A 21216-nucleotide genomic window follows, 5' to 3' on the forward strand; every position below is an offset into this window, starting at 1 on the left:
TCTTAGCATATCAGTTCATTGGTTTTAATTTAATTATTCTGCATTAGCAAAACTTTAAATCATTTTATTAGTAGTTGCAAATCACTTGAGAGAGAGTAGAGGAAGAACAAAAATGTGTGTATTATATTCTGTGAAACTGCTTTATCATATACCAATCTTTTCAGTTATTACAGAAATTATTTTTGACAGTGGCCCACGTGTTCTCTTCCTGAATGAAAAACAAATGGAAAAAAATTAGGTCAAGAACATCATTCAAGTTTAGGCAAATTAACCCCATCTTTTCAGCAGGATTGGCAAGGACTGTGTTGTGAGCAGGTAACCATGGAAAGTAGTAGAGGCTAAGCATCTATGAGAAACTCTACACCTGCCATATAGATACCCTTAACAGGTCATACAGAAGGACCATCCGTCTGCACTTTCTTGTGATACATCAGAACATAAGAAAGGCCATACTGGGTCAGACCAAAGGTCCATCTAGCTCAGTATCCTGACTTCCGACAGTGGCCAATGCCAGGTGCCCAGAGGGAATGAACAGAACAGGTAATCATCAAGTGATCCATCCCCTGTCGCCCATTCCCAGCTTCTGGCAAACAGAGGCTAGTTTTGGCCCCATAGGCAATTAGCATACGGTCATTGTCTGTACTGTGTGACCCACTGGGGGTAGGAGAACATACAACAGCAATTAATGCTCCTTCTTGCAGCAATAACCTGGTACAACATTTACTGTACTCATTATGCATTTTTCCTAGAGGAAAATATCACTTAGAAGAGCTCCTCCCACTCATTCTGGCATCCTCTTTGAATTGAATTAAGCTGATCAAGAGAGCACTGAATATGCTTTGCTATACAGCTCAGACAATTCAGACTTTTTAAAGCTTTTCTTTTCAGAGCATGGTATTTTAAATCCTGAGATTGCTTGTGTTTCAGAAAATTGAAATTTTTGCCATTTAAAAGAAATTGAATGTTTCAGCAAAGGAGCATTTTCAACAAGAGAATCTTCAAAATAGCCTCTTGGAAAAACTCTGTGGTTAAATGACGTATCCCTTGTTCATTGCAAATTAACAGGGATAAATGTTTCTTTGTTCATATGTTGTTTGACAGGCTACCATTGCCAGACCATACATTTATGGGCTACTGGAGAATCAATCAATCAGGGAACGCACAGCAGAAACTACTGTGTCCAACAGAAACCCATCAGTTAAATATAAAGGTGTGTGTCTTTTTTTTAATGCTTAAAAATATTGATTAGTCATTTTTTCTTTACAGCAATATAATATCGCCCAGATTATGATTTAATAAATATAAGATGTCTCATTTCCTGCAGAAAGAAGAATCTGAGTTGATTTTTGTAACAAAATAAAAGCTGTTAATTGTACAGTTTAAAAAAGTAGACTATTTTGTGCATTCACACTGCAAGCTGAGTTGCTGTGGGGTCCTATCTTGTGAGCCCTCCATATGCAGGATATATACTGAAAGGAGTACTGGGGTGGGGGGACTTTGCAGGGTTGAGTTCAAAAGCTCTTGCAGAGTTCTTGCTATGAAGGTGACAATGCCATTTTTAGAAAAGCCCGGAAACAAGCATGAATATGTGGGGAGGTCCAGTTTCAATCCCCAGATCACAACTCATCTGGATGAGATCTAAAATGGGAAGGAGCCTGTTTTCCAGTTTCATTTCACATGCAGCTGAATTCTTCTGAAATTTTCTCTCTCTCAAATCTGAATCTGAACCTTTGGTCTGATTTGGCCTCCAACCTGAACCTAATCCACATCCTCTACAAACCCAATCTCTTGGCCTGTCTTTATTAATTATTACTTCAGTGGGGCGGGGGGGAACTGTTATTGTAATGTTGTTTGATATTTTAAACCTTCCATAATCAAGAAATTCAGAATTGTTTCCTTGCACATATGCACTGTGATCCGGTCTTTCATTATTGATCAAAAACACTCCAGGCAATGTGACCTCTCCTCCATGGGATTAAGGATCATGGTTCCATACTAAGTTCCATGCAGTCCTCCATGACTAGATGGATGTAGTAGTTGAAATACGGAGCCTAAAGAGAGGACAACAGCGTGGCTTTTATATTATGGGGGAAATGATGTCAGGATCTTCAGGGCTCCAGGTGGGATACAGAGGGCTTACAGAAAAAGCAATCTGGTTTCTTCCCAAATATAAGCCTTTCTCTTTTGTTTATAATGCTTGGTCTGGCATTTAGTGCTAAAAGCAATAGAAATCTTTAGGAAAACTCCTAGCATTTATAAAGGTTGGTGAGTGAAATAAAATACCTAGTCCTCATGGTTATAATTTTCTCTTAGGGTCCAGTATATTTAAATGTTCAGGGATTTCCACTGGAACGGCATGAAGCAAGGTCCCTCAGTTTCACAGAAGAACTTGCTTTTTGGACACTGCCATTGAATGAGGTTAATTTAGTCTGTGATGTTGCTGTAGCAGAAGGTACAGTAAAATATTTGTAACTTTTGTAATGATCCCTCCCTGTTATTGTTTGATATAAGTTACACTGGAGACCATGCGGAATTGGACAGATGAGATCATAGCTGTTCATTAATAGTCAGTACTATGTAGTTTGTATACCCTTTTTTTGACATATGCAAGAGGAATATCACATTTTTGTAATGGCAATAAAAAAAGAAACTCTACAAATTCTGCACTGAGTGTATGCGCAGTAACACAGAGAGTGCATTTCTGGGAACCTGTACTGTGAGGCCTGCATGAGATATAGAAAAAATTATATTGCTTGCTTTTCTCTTCTTTGTGTTTAACTTTTTTTTTTTTAAGTAAAAGAAGACAAAATGCTAAAACCATCAATCACGACAGAGAAGTATAATTCCATTAAAACATATTGGTGATAATGTAAACTACGAAGGAATTTGGCTCTAAAAGGAATATAGATGTGTAATTCAAAGTGTGCCTAATTTTTAATTATCTAATACAGTGGTTCCCAAACTTGTTCTGCCACTTGTGCAGGGAAAGCCCCTGGCGGGCCAGGCTGGTTTGTTTATCTGCTGCGTCCACAGATTCGGCCGATCGCGGCTCCCAGTGGCCGCGGTTCGCTGCTCCAGGCCAATGGGAGCTGCTGGAAGTGGCGGACGGTATGTCCCTCGGCCCGCGCCACTTCCAGCAGCTCCCATTGGCCTGGAGTAGCGAACTGCGGCCACTGGGAGCCGCAATCCGCCGAACTGCGGACACGGCAGGTAAATAAACCGGCCTAGCCCGCCAGGGTCTTTCCCTGCACAAGTGGCGGAACAAGTTTGGGAACCACTGATATAATAATTGTTTCAAAATTAATTTTAAAAAGTCTTTCTAACTTTGCCCCTCCTTAATTAAAACCAGTTAAAATGCAAGACTTGTAGCATGCAAAGTTCTGTGCTTTCTTTCTGGTGCTTATGCTGATCAATGCCCTTTCTTATTGAATCAATCCTTCCTTATTTAACTACATTATATATAGAAAGATATAGATATAGATATGCCCCAATGCACATCACATCATTATTGATATTTGTGACCGTTATTTATGGTATATTATAAAATGTAATAAATTTTGTAACTGTAATTTATTTTACATTGTAAATACATTAAAATTATGAAAACTGACAACGCTGCCTTTTTCTGATTGTGGCTTCACTTTCTAAGCATGTTCACAATTTTTTGATGACACTAATAGAAATTACAGTTTTAATTTGATACTCAGAAATGTCTAAAGTGAGTCAAAAACTGTTGTGTTTCCCTTGCCACATGAAACTTCCTTCCTTTTGTCTATAATTATTAAATGACCTGGTGTTTTAGTTCCAGTAAGTGGACACATTTTTAAAAAGTCTGCATCTGAAAGCTTTTACTACAGTTTTCTCTTTCCTAGAAACTTTTCTTTTTTATAAGTAAACTTGCGTATGCTGTATAGGTTTCTGGTTATGAGGATTCATATAACTAGAGTCTTTAGCAATTGATTTGGATGGCAAACGAGGTTTGTGTCTGCTACTCAAATATCTTTTGGAATATTTGTGGAGGGAGTAACTAGTCAGTGTGAAGCAGGTAGCAACTTGACTGTTAAAAGTTTAGTTTACATATAGACCACATCGCATCCTTGATTTATGTACAAAATTCCCTTTGTCATCATGGGAATGCTGCTGTAGGTTAAGAGTAGCACATAGTCCTACATGGATTGATTGATTGATTGATTGATATATGTGACATAATAGTATAAACTTATTTTAAATATGTTGCTGTATTCCCACAATAGTTCATCATTCAGTTTTCAGTTAATCTGCTGGTTAACATGATTTTGAATCATGACAGCGTCTTTTACTTTCATTAATTTTGCCTTACTTTCTTATTTCAGAAGATGAGACTGAAAATATTCTCTATGTGGCTACATGCAATCCAGTTTCCTTATATTTCATGAATGTATCTAGTAAAAATGGATACTTTGTGGATTGTTATGACATCTTCCCAAGAACGGTTGGAAGTATATGGCAACCCTTTGTGACTGTGGCACCTCTGGGAAATCCACTCAAAGGGCAAGTGATTCTACATGAAGAGCAGGTAGTTTAGAAATCCTCCTGTTTCATGTTTCATTGTGAGGAAAGTAGTACAGCAAAAGTAGGATCCCTGGGGTTCCTCAGCCTCTGTAGGTTGTGAGATAAATATGCACACTTCTGGATACTTCGTCTAATTGCACTTAGTCTAATAAACCTTTGGAGGGGGTCCCTCAGCTCTACTTTTTCTTGCGGTGTTTAGCCTGGTTTACTGTATGTTTTTATATACTTTTGCATTATTAATGCTGAGATTTGCCTGTTTATCCTGTTAGTGGTAAAAGTAGACTGAGAACTATTGGAGCGGGGGAAAGGAGATTATGATTTGAGTTTGGGAGTCTCAAATTAGCAGAGGAAATTTATTAAGTCTAAACTACCTTATTTTAGGCTATGTATTCAAATCCAAGCCCTGCTCATCCCTGTTCTAGTTTTTGAACTTTTAATAAAAAATAAATGACTTCTGAATCACAATTGTTCATGCTACCATTGTTTTTTATTAAGTATCATGATGTTTTCCTTTCCATAACGTGAGTTTTGTGCGAACACAAAACGGAGAGTAGGATGGATGGGTAAAACAAGATGGTGGTGTAAACCACATTGTAGAGATGGATTCTAACTTTCTCAGTGTCAGATCTGTTTGGTTTGGGCCCATCACTTCAGTAGTCTTATTTGGAACTGCTATTAGAAATTGATTAGAATATTTTCAATTTAACACCTTTTTACAGGGGATGGGAGAGCAGCCACCAAGATGCTGACTTGAGTAAAAAAAGAATAAGTATTAGTATGAGTTATAATAATAGCCTAATAAATATGATTGTGTCCCATTAATGCCTGAATGGGGTAGACACCAGGAAGGAAGAAAAGTTATTTAAGCCAAATAGCAATGTTGAAACAAACACAAATGGCCATGAAAACATTTAGACTTGAAATTAGAAGGTTTGAGGAATTAGATTCTGGAACAGCCTTCCAATAGCAGTAGTCCATTAATTTAAAGATGGCCCTTGATAAATTTATGAATGGGGTTATGTGATAGTATTACCTGCGATAGCAAGGGATTAGAATGAATGGCTCAGGGGGTCCCTTCCAGTCTTACGTCCTGTTTACATTCCTAAGTGATGTGAGACGTAGCATTAACAATTATCATTATTGTTGGTCACCAGCCTCCCTCTTCCTTTTCTTGTTTGTTTGTTTTTTTCCTACTGGTTCTTGGTTTCTTTCCTCATTTCCCAGTGGCTATTAGCAAGCTCAGAGGAACCTTTCCTGCATTTAGTAGAGAGAATGAGAAATTTCCATTAACAACACAGCTGATGAGGTGTCAAATATTTCATACACATTTAATATCCCAGGAAGCCATGCATATTGTCGTAGCCTAAATATAAGCATGCTTTACTTAGACTTATGACTAAATTCACTGCATATGTAAGCAGGGGCAACCTGTTACTGATCTCAGAAGAATTGCATTTGCCTATATCCGTGTTAAATTGGGCTCCTAGAAATGCATTTTCCCAATTCTCATCCAAAAGCTAACTTCCTTCACTGTTGCCAATGAAATTATCTTGATTAGTTGTAAAAGTACTATTTGAGCTATTTTGGGAAGCTCATAACAAGTTTGTTCAGTTCAAAACAAGGCTTTGCCCTCTGTGACTAAAGTCAGTACAGGAAATTATAAAACAGATGGCACTTGATCCTATGCCTTGAGTACCTGAGAATGTTTAGAATACTAGACATTTTCTGAAGGCAGAACCTAGCAATACTCTCCCATTGTATTTCTAAACTTCTGAAATTCCTAAAATGAAAATAATTGTCTTGTTCGTATTATTTTTAACCAAATTTCAGTAGCATTGAATCTCTTTGGGGGGGGAGGGAATATTTTATCAAAGGCTTCTGTGAAACCTTAGGCAGTTAACTCAGTGATTGGTTTTACACTGTGACAATGTCTGTCCTTTTGGGATACATTTTTCAATAAAAGCCTGAATTAAAATCTGATATAAAGACTGTACTGTAGGTTGGCTACTGTGGGTCAATGAACCATTGTTGTTGACTTTTGTTCAGCTGTAACCTTCTTTTCTTTCTCTGACCATTTCTTTCTCTGAATATTGGCAACTTCAGCCATGTCTTTCTCAGCAAGTGCACAATTGGGCAAAGGCATTCTAAAAATAAACCTAATTATCATGCTGAAAAATAATATACTAACAATAATGTGACTGTGTTTTTTGCATTATCTTAGGATTTCATATACAAACTTAATATTAAAATAGATCTTCACTGATTCTTAAAATATACTTCATTAAACTGACAGTTTGGATTTACAGAGCCTGTGTATGTTTAGGATCCCTTCAAAAATGACTTAACCTTTCTATAACAATCAGCTTCTTGCACTTTATGTATAAAAACTAAGGAGTATGATCCACTCATGTAGCATATTATTAATCACCATGGATTGTTGCCTATCGTTCTATTTAATTTTTTACCAGTTGAAAGCCAGGTTAATAATTTGCTCGGTGCAAGGCCCAAAATGGGATACCAAGGAACCAGGCATTTATCTGGTGGGCTGGACCCTGGTTTTGCCTTGATGGCCACTGCTGTGTGATCTGAAGCTTTGATCTGGGCTCTCCCTTAGTTCACAGCTCATTTAGTCTGTTTAGTTTCATATCAGGCAGAATGAGCAGGGCCCAGATTACTGCTAACATTCGTTCAGCCTATTGCTTCCAGGAGGATGAGGAAGACCCCTGTGCTGGCATTTCCTCACCTGACTTTTGACATGGGAAGGGGAAGGAAAGACAGTATTGTCCACTTCAAAAAAATCAGGAGATTTTAGAAAATGCTACATTTGCAGTTCTTTTTATTTGGTATAGTTCAAGTAAAGTTCAGTTAAACTTTCAGAGGGTAGGTGTAATCTAGTGGACAAGGATGACTGTGAGGTTAAAAAACAGGAGACCTAGGTTTTATACCTAGCTCTGCAACAGACTTACTAGGTGGTCCTGGGCAAGTCATTTAATGTCTCTGTGCATCTGTAAAATGGGAATGATGCTATTACTTACCTAAATGAGGCCAAATGTATTGATATTTGTGAGGTGATAAGCATCATAGAAGCGAAAACAAATAGTGAACCAAGCACAGGACTTCTGAGTGCTAATCTGAGCTCTGCCACTGACTGTTGGTGGCCTATGGCAAGTCACTTAACTTTTCTGTTTTGCATCTTCCTTGTGTCTGCATAGGGAGACTAATAACATACAGAACCAATGTTACAGGGACATTATGAGGATTAGCTACTACTGGTAAAGTGGTTTGGAGACAGAAAGTGCTATAATAAATACCAGGTACCTTTATGTAAACCAGATCTCCAGTTATGAGTATTGCAAAAAAAGGGCCCAAAAATGCTAAAATCTTAAAGGAAACAAAAACCACTTCAAAAATAAAATAAAATAAAATCTCTGTTTCCCCTTTTGTTATTTTTGTTTTTAAAATACCCCAGTACTTAGTATCACAAAGTAGTGACTTTCCAAATAGCTGTTTTAATAAAACATTTTTAGATGAACATTTATGATTCAATTACAAAACACACTTAAATAGATAATTATAGTGGAAAGGATGAGACAACCATATCTATGGCTGTGCAGACAAACTGCTGCTATTTATTTTTTCTCATATAATGTCCATCTGGATTGAATCAAGAGCATTGCACTAAAATAAAAGTTCTTAATTTCTTCCTCCTTTCTTAAATAAAATGTTACTAAAGTGTACTTTTTGGGGGCTTTAACTTAATTGCATATTTGTAGGGATTACCAACTTTTAAGCTACCCCCACATTTCCTTGGGAGAGGGATGGGAGACTCACATTCTACTGAATGGCTTGTGGACCTCAGTGGTGAGCGTGGCCCTTTTTTAATCTCTCCTATGTCAAACGCTTCAGTTGGTAATTTAGGAGGGCTTGCCCTTTATCACCTGACTCTTGGTGGTAGATCCATAATGGCTCTCATGTGGGGGAAGGAGTTCAGAGTGCTCAGCAGAGGCCTTCAGCTCTTCAGGGAAATAGCGTGGTGGTGGTGTTCCTTGCCACCACACTAAACTGCAGGGTACCCTCCCACTCACAGACCAAGTGTTTCCCCTCTGAATGCACCCAGTGCTGCTGGCCAGTCTGAATGGTAACAGGTAGATAGCGGGTAAGTTTTGTGGAGTTGAGTGTGTGAAGCAAACCACATGCAAATTATTTAATTAGATTATTTGCATATTTAGAACCAATGTATCTGTAACAATAAACTTCTGTTTTAGAAAAAATTGTGTGGATTTAGTGCTGGTAAAAAGCATTGATTCAGCATCCTAGTAAATGAAGTTCCTGTTATCAGCAGGACAGGCTGTCCACACACAGTGCCCTGCCAGCATACTTTGATCTTTATCTGGAGGATGCAGTGGAAGAAACTTGCTCTATGAGTAGCAGGGGTAGTTCAATCTCTGTGGCCCATGAGGTTTTTGACCCCTCTGCTGAGTCTGCCAACTAGTGCAGAGTATAGTGTGAGTTTGTGACATTGGAACTGAAACTGAAACTCACCAAACTCATCACATAATGGGGGGCCACCAAACATCCATTAGGTGGGAACAGTTTTTAATCCATAGTAATCTGGTCTGGATTAAAATTGGTGACCTACAGGTTGGAGGGTTTGCAGCCCATAAGCAATGCTCTGAGGCATCCAGTCCCCCAGTAAGATCTGATGCTACACCTTCATGAATGAGATTTGTTTTCTTGAAAGATACACGGATTAAATCAAGTTCTGACCTTTTTGGATCTTGCACAAGGTCAGGACTTCGACTCTGTTGACACAGAGACCAAATCTCCCACACATTGTTCTGTACTTCCATCCCATATTGTTCTTAAAGGGACAGCCCCCATTAACTGAAATGTAAACTGTAGAAATACAACAATAAAATTGATATTAACCCATCATAATAATTTACTCTTAAATATAACATTTTGCCGTATAAAAGCATTTTAACAGCTAGAAATATTCCAAGGTTCTCACACTATATTTTACAAACAATAAGTGTTATATAAAAGCTCATTAAGGACTTGTCTACATAGTGGAGTAATGCACTACAGGGGTGTGATTCCTAAAGCACACAAAAGGATTGTACATTAATTGGTCCGTGCAGACCCTGCTGGTAGGAACTAAAAGTTCCTGTAGAGTGCATTATTGCACAGTGTAGACAAACCCTAAGTTTACAAGTATAAACATCCACAATTTGGGAAAAAACAGTTTTCTGTTTGCTACAGTGAACCTTGCTTCCGCCTCCTTTTGTGTATGCATTGTGATTGTTACATGTTCATATACTATATGTTCCCAGCTCGGAGTTCAGCAGAGTTGGAACCCAGGACCTTCAAATCCACTATACAGACTTCTTGCACTTACTTTCTCTACCTCTGTTTTACGGATATACAGTGACAGGGCTGCTAAATGTGTCAGTGTCACCTGAGATGTGCAGGTCTGCAGGTAGCAGTGCTAGGAGAAGCTGCCTATGGAAGGGAGGCATTGGGAGCACACACTGTAGGGAGCAGTTTACTTTGCAAGGCCCAAAAGCCAGGAGGAAAGTCTCATCTATAACTGAAAGGGGAGGAATATTTGAATTTGTTGCATATATGTGTTTCCAGGGGGTGGGGCATATAAGACAAGAGAGGAAGAAACTGTGTGTGTGAGCATGGCTGTGTTTGAGAGGAGGCATATAAGAGGGAGAAACTGGGAATAGAGTTAAGGACCAAGGGACAGGAAATTTTGTGGGCAAGAAAGATGGTTAAAAAGGAGGAAGTAAGTTAAAGTTAAATATTTAAATTATTACTTTTATCTGTGGCCGCTCCCCCCTACTCCCCACTATGCCGACAAGAATTGAGCACAGCTTCTCCACTCGGCAGTGAAATATCAGCCTTCTTTGGTTTAAGGACTTTTAAGAGGAAAATCCTAACTAAAATAAAAGCAGCAGTAAGGAAAGGAAAACTGCAGTCACTAAAAATAAAAGAACGCCACTCACAAGGCTGGATATTACATCTGTCCAAAGTTTGGAATTCCAGACATCAGGGTCATGAGGTCACTCAAAGGTTACTTTTCTCCCAGTCGAGAACAAACATAATGGAACTGCACATCACCATCTTTTCCCATCCCACTTGAAGGATTGCCAGAACTGCAGTTGGATGTGTTCACAAGTGACGCAAAATTCTATTATTAAACACAGACAGAATATGCCATCGGTCACTTAGCACAGAAGGAAACCATTAACATCAAAAGGGGTGGAGTAGAGAGGCTTTTTATATTACGAACTGCACGTATAAACTTAATGCTAAGTAGCAGAACATAACTGATTCATATGGGGATTTTTGTTTCTTGGAAGGCTAATGCATTTCTTCAGGTCAGCTATGCTGATGCAGAAGTATATAAATTCAATATGGCAGAAAACCAAAATCCAAGACAAACCCTCTCCAGGGCCACATTTCTATAATTTGGGTTGGAATACGTGAGCATTTAACAAATTCTTCTTTTATTAGAAGAGTTGAGCTGCAGCTGAATTTTCCAAATGCTACAAATGTCATGATAATATTTTAAATGTTTTACCATATTTAGCTACAGTAAGCTCTCATTAAAAATGAAGAGTTCATTGCTCTAAAATAACCTGCAAAAATAACCTACAGATTGAGTTAGTACGTATTTTATTTAGGAGAATCTTACGGACTTCACCTTTTTAGTTCTTTGTCATTCACTGTGTATTACTTCAGATTTAGACACACATACAGTTGACTTTTAATATGTCCTTAAAAAAAACCTTGAAGGAACGTAGCGTTTCACTGAATGACAAAGATTTAGATCCAAGACATTAATGAAGTAATGAAATGCAAGACTTAATTAGCTTATTCTTTTGTAGCTTTTAAAATTTAATTTAGAGCAGTTAAGGTTGGCTGTGTGTGATCATTTTCTCGAGTCCTTAAAGTTTAATGCCTTAGGAACAACTTTAGAATGTTTTAAAAAGAAATATTTAAAGTGATGCTACAGGGATCATGCAATAAGATCAAATTTTAGCTTAACCTTTCCATATAGTAGTTTTTCAACTTCCATATACTTTAAATATTTGGGGGGGCCCAGGGGTTCTGTTATTGTAGCATAATGTTAAGGAAACACACAAGAGTTGCAGCAAATCTTTTAGTAAGATAGAAGAAGCAAAGCTGGTAAGACTTTTCTGTGTAGTTGACTGCAAATGGCTGCTGCAGGTGATTTAAGCCTTAACTGCATAAATCATGGTAGGCCACTGTAAATTAACATTAGACTTACATAATTCCCTGTAAACAAACAAATTCGATTTTTTCAGCATGAATAAAACATTATAGAACTTTAAATAGGACCATTCATCTGGACCAACCATTGTCAGTTAAGTTGTACCTTTGCCTTACTTCACCAGTTCTGCACTGAGATCAGATTTACTAGACCAGAGGATCTAGTCTGCAATTTTCTAGTAAAGTAAAATCCAATTCATACTTTCGAAATTAAATTTCCTTGTGATATTAGTTGGCTTCAATTGCAAAGAACAGAGACACTTCATGTAGACCTGTTGCTGTGAGCTTTAAGAAGACTGGGCGTAATGCTCTCTTTTCTGTTTACAGAGTAATGTTGTCTTGTTGCTGGATATGAAAACTGGTGCCATGCATAGACTTTTACTCTCACCAGATACCCAAGAAGTTCCAAAGAGAGCATCCTGGTGGGGCAACAAGGAGGAGCCGGTGAGGAACAGGAACTTCCTGGCTAGACTATAGCAAACGTATCAGAGCTCAGTATTACCGACATGATAGCAGGATAGCTTCCTTTCTATCTTTTATGGAACAAACAGATTGTGTACTGTTATATATTTACATATTTATATATATTTATATATATTTATATATATTCTGCTGGTACAAAACTGAGAATTATATATATATATATTGAATTCCCAGTTTTGTACCAGCAGAATATATCATCGTTACAGAATAGAAGGGCAATAAATAAGGGATAAGAATATAAGAACATAAGAATGGCCATACTGGGTCAGACCAAACGTCCATCCAGTCCAGTATCCTGTCTACCGACAGTGGCCAATGCCAGGTGCCCCAGAGGGAGTGAACCTAACAGGTAATGATCAAGTGATCTCTCTCCTGCCATCCATCTCCACTCTCTGACAAGCAGAGGCTAGGGACACCATTCCTTACCCATCCTGGATAATAGCCATTAATGGACTTAACCTCCATGAATTTATCTAGTTCTCTTTTAAACCCTGTTATAGTCCTCGCCTTCACAACCTCCTCAGGATGCTGTCTAGGGATATGTAATTTTTACAATAAAACCTTTTCAGATATTTTGCTAAGAGTTACAAAACATTTTGTTACAAGCTGTTGTGGTTCTGTTGAGCCCAGAGCAGAGTGAGCTGTAATTCATTTTACTCTGATGCAGTTTTATGAATTTGGAGTAGGTGGAAAGGTGCTTTGAGATGCAGTTATCATAGTGAATTACTTAGTTAAAGAAAAACTAGCAAATTTGGTATGATTTCCGTGGTTGCTGCTTGATTCTCAGCTCTCTTGAAAATCAGGCCACCTATTTATGTGCCTAAATGTGGGTTTAGAAACCTAACTTTAGGCACATTTTTTTGATCATCTTGGCCAAATATTTTAGTTTCTGACCTTTCTAAACAGTAAAAAGCATAACTATAAATGTAAGGAGTCAGGGTAAACTACTGGGGACTGACCTGGCAAATTGTAATTGATGTGTAATGCATTTTTTTAGATCAGTCACAAAATGTGCAGAGAGTTTTCACATAAAAACTGGCTGGTGTTCTACAAAGAAGAAGGGTGAGAGTTAACTATAAATTACATTGCTTTTATTTAAAAAAATAGATTTGTCGCGTACATTCTCTGCTTCATAATTGTTTTCTTGGTTTACATTTCACAGAAACCACCTTATTGTGCTGGATGTACTGGAGGGTCGAACTCATACCATCTCACTACCTATCAATCTCAAATCCATTTTCCTAGTGGCTGAAGACCGTTGGCTCTTGGTGGAAAGCAAAACAAATCAGTAAGTTAACCAATTCATTATTTGTTTGGTAGTGTCTAGGAGCCCAAGTCATGTATCAGGATCCCCTGTGCTAAGAGCTATACAAATATAGAACAAATGGAGATATTTGGCAATATTTGCAGCTGCACATCAATATTTGTGTGCATCTAACCTACCTGCACAAATGCCTGATGTGTACACACAAATTTACTGATTTCATTCATGTCTTTGGTTAGGTGCCTACAGTCAGATTTCTTAGAGGTGCAGATTTCCCCATGCCCAAATTGCACTTGTGAATCCAGAGTGGTGAGTGTGCAAGATGAGCCTATGTAAAATCGCACCACTGAAAATCTAGACCAAATTTGGCTATGTCCACGTTCATACCACATTTTACACAGCCTGTATAAATTAGGTCCTTGCAAATATTAGTGTGCCTAACTGAAAATCTAGCTCATTAGTCTACTCTCCCAGTTACTTTGATTCATAGTGTAATGGAACAAACAGTACTCCATTTTCCTGTTTCTGTTTAACCTCACAGTAAATAAAAGTGTAAAAATAGTTACCGTAAGCAAATCTGTCTCTCTGTGGTTTACTTTCTCGACCTGTAAACTAGAGAGAATAAATGCTTACCTACCTCATAGATGTGTTGTGAGGCTTAATTTAAGTAAAACATGTTGAGATCCTTGTTATATAAGTATAAAGTATTTTTACTATTTAATAAATAAATATTCTTGTTACACCATTTTTTAATAAGTCAGCATTGTTTACAGGAAATTTCTTTTAACCAAGCCAGCGCATACGGTATCTGAAGAAAGTGGAGTTTGCCAGCTGCATGCATTGAATGAAGACCCAGTTGACAAGGGTTTTGGTTTAACAACAGGTACTCAGTGTAAACCTGTGTCATTCTGTTTTTTTATCAGCTCTGTGTTTGTACAAACAACATTCTGGTACTTTAGATGTTTGAGTAATTTTGTGTCTGATTCTTTTCCTGTAGTGTGGTGTTCATACCATTGTTTCAAAAAAGATGGCAAAGTTCTGTACATGGGCTTGGAATTGTTTGAATAAAATGCCTCAGAAATTTTGAGAACTATACACACACACACAAACATCTATTATAGGGGGCGCTGGTAACAGCCCCTTTATTTAGACTGTCTATCACTTTCCATTATAAGTGATTCTTGCAACCTTTCATTTGAGGAGATCTCACACCTCCATTGTTTGTAGCAGACTTTGATATTCAGGAGGAAGAATCCTTTAGGCTTCTGAAGTTCCTTTTCTATATCCCATGAAATTCCATTTAGATTTGACTGAGATATTGAGTTAAAACATGCCGTTTTCCTTCTCTCACTAGTATTCCTCAGAAAAATGTTGCCAGCATACCACAATTATTGAACACTGTCTGTAGAGGCAGGTTTGGAACAAACTGATAAATTAAACAGTAATAAGGCATAAGGACCAGATGTTATTCACCCAAGAGTTCTAAAGGAACTCAAATATGAAATTGCAGAACTACTAACTCTGGTATGTAACCTATTGCTTAAATCAACCTCTGTACCAGATGATTGGTGGATAGCTAATGTAATGCCAATTATTAAAAAAGGCTCCAGAGGAGATTCTGGCAATTACAGATTGGTAAACCTAACTTCACTACCAGGCAAATTGGTTGAAACTATATTAAAGGACAGAATTATCAGACACAGAGATGAACACAATATGTTGGGGAAGAGTCAGTACGGCTGTTGCAAAAAGAAATCGTGCCTCACTAATCCATTAGAATTTTTTAATAGGGAGGAGAGTCAACAATTATGTGAACAAGGATGATCCAGTGGGATTTAGTGTACTTGGATGTTCAAAAAGCCTTTCACAAGGTCCTTCACCAAAGGCTGTTAAACAAAGTAAGGAGTCCTGGGATAAAAGGGAAGGTCCTCTAATGGATTAGTAACTGGTTAAAAAATAGGAAACAAAGAAAATGAGGTCAGTGGAGAGAGAGGTAAATAGTGAGGTCCCCCATGGATCTGAACTGTGTCCAGTGCTGTTCAATATATTCATAAATGGTCTGGAAAGGGGGGTGAATAGTGAGGTGGCAAAGTTTGCAGAGGATACAGAATTACTCAAGATAGCTAAGTCCAGAGCTGACTGGGAAGAATTACAAAGGGTTCTCACAAAACTGGATGACTGGGCAACAAAATAGCAGATGAAACTCAATGTGGATAAATGCAAAGTAATTGGAAAACATAATCCCAACTGTGCATGTAAAATGATGGGGTCTAAGTTGTCTGTGACTACTCAAGAAAGAGATCTTGGAGTCATTATGGATAGTTCTCTGAAAACATCTGCTCACTCTGCAGCAGCAGTCAAAAACCTAACGGAATGTTAGGAACCATTAGGAAAGGGATAGATAATAAGACAGAAAATAACATAATGCCACTGTATAAAACCATTGTATGCCCACATCTTGAATACTTGTGTGCCGTTCTGGTTGCCACATCTCAAAAAAGTTACAATAGAATTGGAAGAAGTACCGAGAAGAGCAGCAGATGGGTAAATACGGGGTGCCAGAGTTTTCCCAGGGGCAAGAGAGATCTTCATTAGGCTGGGCATCCCCCTGACCAGTCCCCAGACCCACCACCTGCAACCGGCAACCCATCCCCCACATCAAAAAAGCCTGCTGTTGCTGCCAGCTAACACGGTGATTCCTGTAGTCCTAGTAGCATCCATCTCTGCTGCAGTGCGAAATGTTCCCGGTTGAAACCATGCTGATGATTCACGATTGGGTGGGGGGGTTGTTCCTGTTGTATATAGTAGAATTTGATTATGCTTTTTCCTTTAAAAAAATCCATAAAAATCTAGGAAATTGGCAGAATTAAGGCTTTCCTAACTTTTGAGTGCTCAACTTTGCAACCTAAATAATGTTAATTTAACGTCATTTTTTGTATGTAGTACAATATAGCATAAACAGATCTTTACTTCTTTTCTTCATTTTATTTGTGTTGAATTATGATAAGAATAGTAGTAATTAGCGCTCAGTGCTTATAAAGATAATTGGTTCCTCTTGCTTATCTGGATTTAATGCTTATCATTTGATTCCCCACTTTAGCATCTGATTTGTGTGTGCCGCACACAGTTTCAAGTGACCAACTATCTTCAGAGAACCTAAGCATAGCTGTGGGACAGAAGATCAGCTCTCCCAACAGGATTCTCTTGGATGTGCATAATTATGCCACTATTGTTGTTGGCTTCCCAGAACTTATGGTAAAACCAGTATTATTAAATTGTAAAATAATGATCATTACATTTATTTCATAACCAGGTCATCTAAATAGTTAATAACCTAATTATTTGCAAGAGGTAGTGAATAATGAGGTAATAAAATTTGCAGAATATGCAATGTTTGTTAGCATAGTCAAGTGTAGAGAGATTTCTGAAGCACTTGACAGTGATAGGAAATTGGGTGACACAAGGCAGATGAATTCAATGGAGATAAGTTTCATGCACTACTCATGGAAGAACAGTCTTACTCCTCATACACATGGAAAAGTTTTAAATTAAATGTAACTACTCAAGAAAATGACATAATTATGGACAATTCTCTGAGAACATCTACTCAGTACGCAACAGCAAACAAGACAGTAAATGAGATGCCAAGCTGTATTTAAAAAAAAAGAAGTCTAGAGAATACTACAGAAAAATACTATCATGCCATTGGCTGAATTGATGGTGTGCCTGATCATGAATACCATATTTGGTGTTGGTCACCCTGTTTCAGAAATCTTATAGCAGAAATAGAAAAAATCCAGAAAGGGAAATGAAAATGATTAGAGGAATATGAGAGGTTTCAGAGTAGCAGCTGTTTTAGTCTGTATCCGCAAAAAGAACAGGAGTACTTGTGGCACCTTAGAGACTAACAAATTTATTAGAGCATAAGCTTTCGTGAGCTACAGCTCACTTCATCGGATGCATAGAATGGAACATATAGTAAGATATATACACATACAGATAAGTTGGAAGTTACCATACAAACTGTGAGGCTAATTAGTTAAGATAAGCTATTATCAGCAGGAGAAAAAAAACTTTTGTTGTGATAATCAAAATGGCCCATTTAGACAGTTGACAAGAAGGTAACTTAACTTAAGGCAATAGATTCAATATGTTGTGACAGGGTCGGGCCAGATGGCTACAGGAGAGTAATAGAAGGCAGGTATATTAGCCCCAGGTTAAGTAGGTCCCTTTCCCCTGGGTAAGGGAACAGGGAAGGTTCCAGAACAATCAGGAACCTTCTGGAGACAATTAAGACAGACAGGCTAATTAGAACACCTGCAGCCAATCAAGAAGATGCTAGAATCAATTAAGGCAGGCTAATCAGGGCATCTGGGTTTAAAAAGGAGCTCACTTCAGTTTGTGGTGCGCATGTAAGGAGCTTGGAGCAAGAGGCGCTAGGAGCTGAGAGTGAGAACGCAGGCTGTTGGAGGACTGAGGTGTACAAGCATTATCAGACACCAGGAGGAAGGTCCTATGGTGAGGATAAAGAAGGTGTTGGGAGTAGGCCATGGGGAAGTAGCCCAGGGAGTTGTAGCTGTTGCACAGCTGTTCCAGGAGGCACTCTAAACAGCTGCATTCCATAGGGCCCTGGGCTGGAACCCGGAGTATAGGGCGGGCCAGGGTTCCCCCCAAACCTCCCAACTCCTGGTCAGACACACGAGGAGTTGACCTGGACTGTGGGTTCATGAAAACGGCCAAACTGAGGGCTGCAGTGAAGCTCCAAGGTGAGCAAATCCGCCAATAAGCGCAAGACCCACCAAGGTAGAGGAGGAACTTCGTCACAATGTGTAATGACCCAGCCACTCCCAGTCTCCATTCAAACCCAACTTAATGGTATCTAGTTTGCATATTAATTCAAGCTCAGCAATTTCTCATTGGAGTCTGTTTTTGAAGCTTTTCTGTTGCAAAATTGCCACCCTTAAATCTTTTACTGAGTGGCCACAGAGGTTGAAGTGTTCTCCTACCGGTTTTTCAATGTTATGATTCCTGATGTCAGATTTGTGTCCATTTATTCTTTTGTGTAGAGACTGTCCGGTTTGGCCAATGTACATGGCAGAGGGGCATTGCTGGCACATGGTGGCAGATATCACATCGGTAGATGTGCAGGTGAATGAGCACCTGATGGCATGGCTAATGTGATTAGGTCCTATGATGGTGTCACTTGAATAAATATGCGGGCAGAGCTGGCATCGGGTTTTGTTGCAAGGATAGGTTCCTGGGTTAGTGTTTTTGTTGTGTGGTGTGTGGTTGCTGGTGAGTATTTGCTTCAGGTTTGGGGGCTGTCTGTAAGCGAGGACTGGTCTGTCTCCCAAGATCTATGAGAGTGAGGGATCATTTTTCAGGATAGGTTGTAAATCTTTGATGATGCGCTGGAGAGGTTTTAGTTGGGGGCTGAAGGTGACAGCTAGTGGCGTTCTGTTATTTTCTTTTGGGCCTGTTTCTGTTGGGCCTGTTCTGTAGTAGGTGACTTCTGGGTACTCTTCTGGCTCTGTCAATCTGTTTTTTCTCTTCAGCAGGTGGGTATTGTAGTTTTAAGAATGCTTGATAGAGATCTTTTAGGTGTTTGTCTCTGTCTGAGGGATTGGAGCAAATGTGGTTGTATCTTAGAGCTTGGCTGTAGATAATGGATCGTGTAGGGTGTCGTGGATGGAAGCTGGAGGCATGTAGGTCAGTACAGCGGTCAGTAGGTTTCCGGTATAGGGTGGTGGTTATGTGACCATCGCTTATTAGCACAGTAGTGTCCAGGAAATGGACCGCTTGTGTAGATTGGTCTAGGCTGAGGTTGATGGTGGGATGGAAATTGTTGAAATCATGGTGGAATTCCTCAAGGGCTTCTTTTCCATGGGTCCAGATGATGAAGATGTCATCAATGTAGCGCAACTAGAGTAGCGGTGTTAGGGGACTAGAGCTAAGGAAGCATTGTTCTAAGTCAGCCATAAAAATGTTGTTATACTGTGGGGCCATGCGGGTACCCATAGCAGTGCTGCTGACCTGAAGGTATATATTGTCCCCAAATGTGAAATAGTTGTGGGTGAGGCATATGGGGGGAGAGTATATCAATTAGGGATGTAGCACAGAGTGAAGATGAACAAGAGGGACATGACAGGGGTATATTTGGTATTAAGAATGTTTTTAGGATAATTCTATTTGCTATCTAATAATAAAAGGACAAGGGGACACCTGTTGGAATTAAAAGTCATCAGATTTACAATTGATAAAAGGAAATACTTTTTGACATAGCACATAACAACGTTAACCCATTGAACTCACTGCCATAGCACTTGAAGGTACAGAGCTTACTAAAATTGAAACAAGACGTTTCTAAGAATAATTACAGTATCAGCCACAGTTACACTGGCTAGGCCTGATGTTTCATTGCATAAGACAACCACTACCTCCCTTGGATTAGAAAGAAATGTTAGTCAGTATTACTGAATAGCTTTCCAACATGGGGTTTTAGTACATTTTATGAAGCAACTCATACTTGCCAAGATCAGAGACAGGATACGTGACTATAAGGACTATTAGTCTAATGTTTTTCTGGTCATATAATATGTCAGGGTAAATAAGAGAATGAAACCATTAGCTGGCATTAGAAAAAAGCTAGCAAGTATTCTGAAATCTAAAATAGATTAGGAAAATAGCAGGTAAACCTCCCTCTATACTTTTACAGGATAGTATTTCAGTTTGATCTGATTTATATTTAAAATACTATATAATTAGACTAGGTTTGTTTTCCATGTGTATATTATACATTTGTTTTAACTATGTTCTTGAATGTTGGGAAATAGACATTAAATAGTTTTATACGTAATGCAGACCTAATGGCTTTTGCCAGTATCGCATGGTTGGGGAAACAGTTTGTAAATAAACCCCTTTATATAGATTGGTTATAGATCAAATTGTTGAAACCTTTTCTCTTCCTAGTTGAATGGCCTGAGGGCGTAAAAATCTTTTGTGGCGTTATCTTTAATAATGGAAGTGCTTTTATTAAAAAGGCTTTAGAGAGTCAACTCTGATGTCCACAGCAGCCTGACCTCTCCTAAACAAGACTTGTGTGCTTTTGGCCTCTTGCTTGTCGTGGGCAGGTAGCATATGTAGGCGTGCAGTGCAAGCAACTCACAGCCGTCAGAGACAGGGATCAGGCTCTTGAGGCCACAGTGGCTGAACTGGAGGAGCATAGAGAGACAGAGAGGAACATAGAAGAGACTGTTCGGGACATAGTAGAGTTAGAGTGGTCCCACTTCCTGTCCAACAGCCCCTGTGCTGTTGAGGAGGGTGAAAGTCTCAGGGCATCAAGCTGGAGCAGAAGGAAACGATCTCATAGTTGGGACCCACCTTCCAGATGATGTCATGATATCCTCTTATACTGAGGATATCCCTCTGGGGACAGGGACCCCAGTTATTAGGAAGAGACAGATAATAATGGTGGGTGATTGGATTATTAGAAACATAGATAGTTAGGTTTGTGATGACCTAGAGAACTGTATGGTGAATTGCCTGCCAGGTGTGAAGGTAGCAGATCTCACGAGACATCAAGATAGCCTTATAGGTAGTGACATAGGAAAAGGCAG

The 21216-nt window shown here is 38.8% G+C and overlaps 1 protein-coding gene and 1 long non-coding RNA gene across 3 annotated transcripts in view; one reads left to right on the forward strand and one right to left on the reverse strand.

Moving 5' to 3' along the window:
• Positions 1 to 21216, forward strand: part of VWA8 (von Willebrand factor A domain containing 8) — a 285585-nt gene that overhangs the window by 187672 nt on the left and 76697 nt on the right. The window contains exons 27-34 of one of the 2 annotated variants that reach the window (XM_074961437.1): positions 1102 to 1210; positions 2314 to 2452; positions 4356 to 4555; positions 12181 to 12297; positions 13334 to 13398; positions 13499 to 13624; positions 14374 to 14483; positions 16701 to 16855. In XM_074961437.1, the coding sequence (XP_074817538.1) occupies positions 1102 to 1210; positions 2314 to 2452; positions 4356 to 4555; positions 12181 to 12297; positions 13334 to 13398; positions 13499 to 13624; positions 14374 to 14483; positions 16701 to 16855 (1021 nt within the window). Of the gene's footprint in view, positions 1 to 1101; positions 1211 to 2313; positions 2453 to 4352; positions 4556 to 12180; positions 12298 to 13333; positions 13399 to 13498; positions 13625 to 14373; positions 14484 to 16700; positions 16856 to 21216 lie in introns of both variants that reach the window. The other variant, XM_074961449.1, reaches the window with a different exon arrangement.
• Positions 191 to 10698, reverse strand: LOC141992408 (uncharacterized). The gene is made up of 4 exons (XR_012640592.1): positions 10563 to 10698; positions 9319 to 9447; positions 5585 to 5805; positions 191 to 208 (listed from the first exon to the last, which is right to left on the reverse strand). It is a non-coding gene; the product is annotated as an uncharacterized LOC141992408 (long non-coding RNA).

The sequence above is a fragment of the Natator depressus genome, chromosome 1 (genome assembly GCF_965152275.1).
Source record: "Natator depressus isolate rNatDep1 chromosome 1, rNatDep2.hap1, whole genome shotgun sequence".
Classification (NCBI taxonomy): Eukaryota; Metazoa; Chordata; order Testudines; family Cheloniidae; genus Natator; species Natator depressus.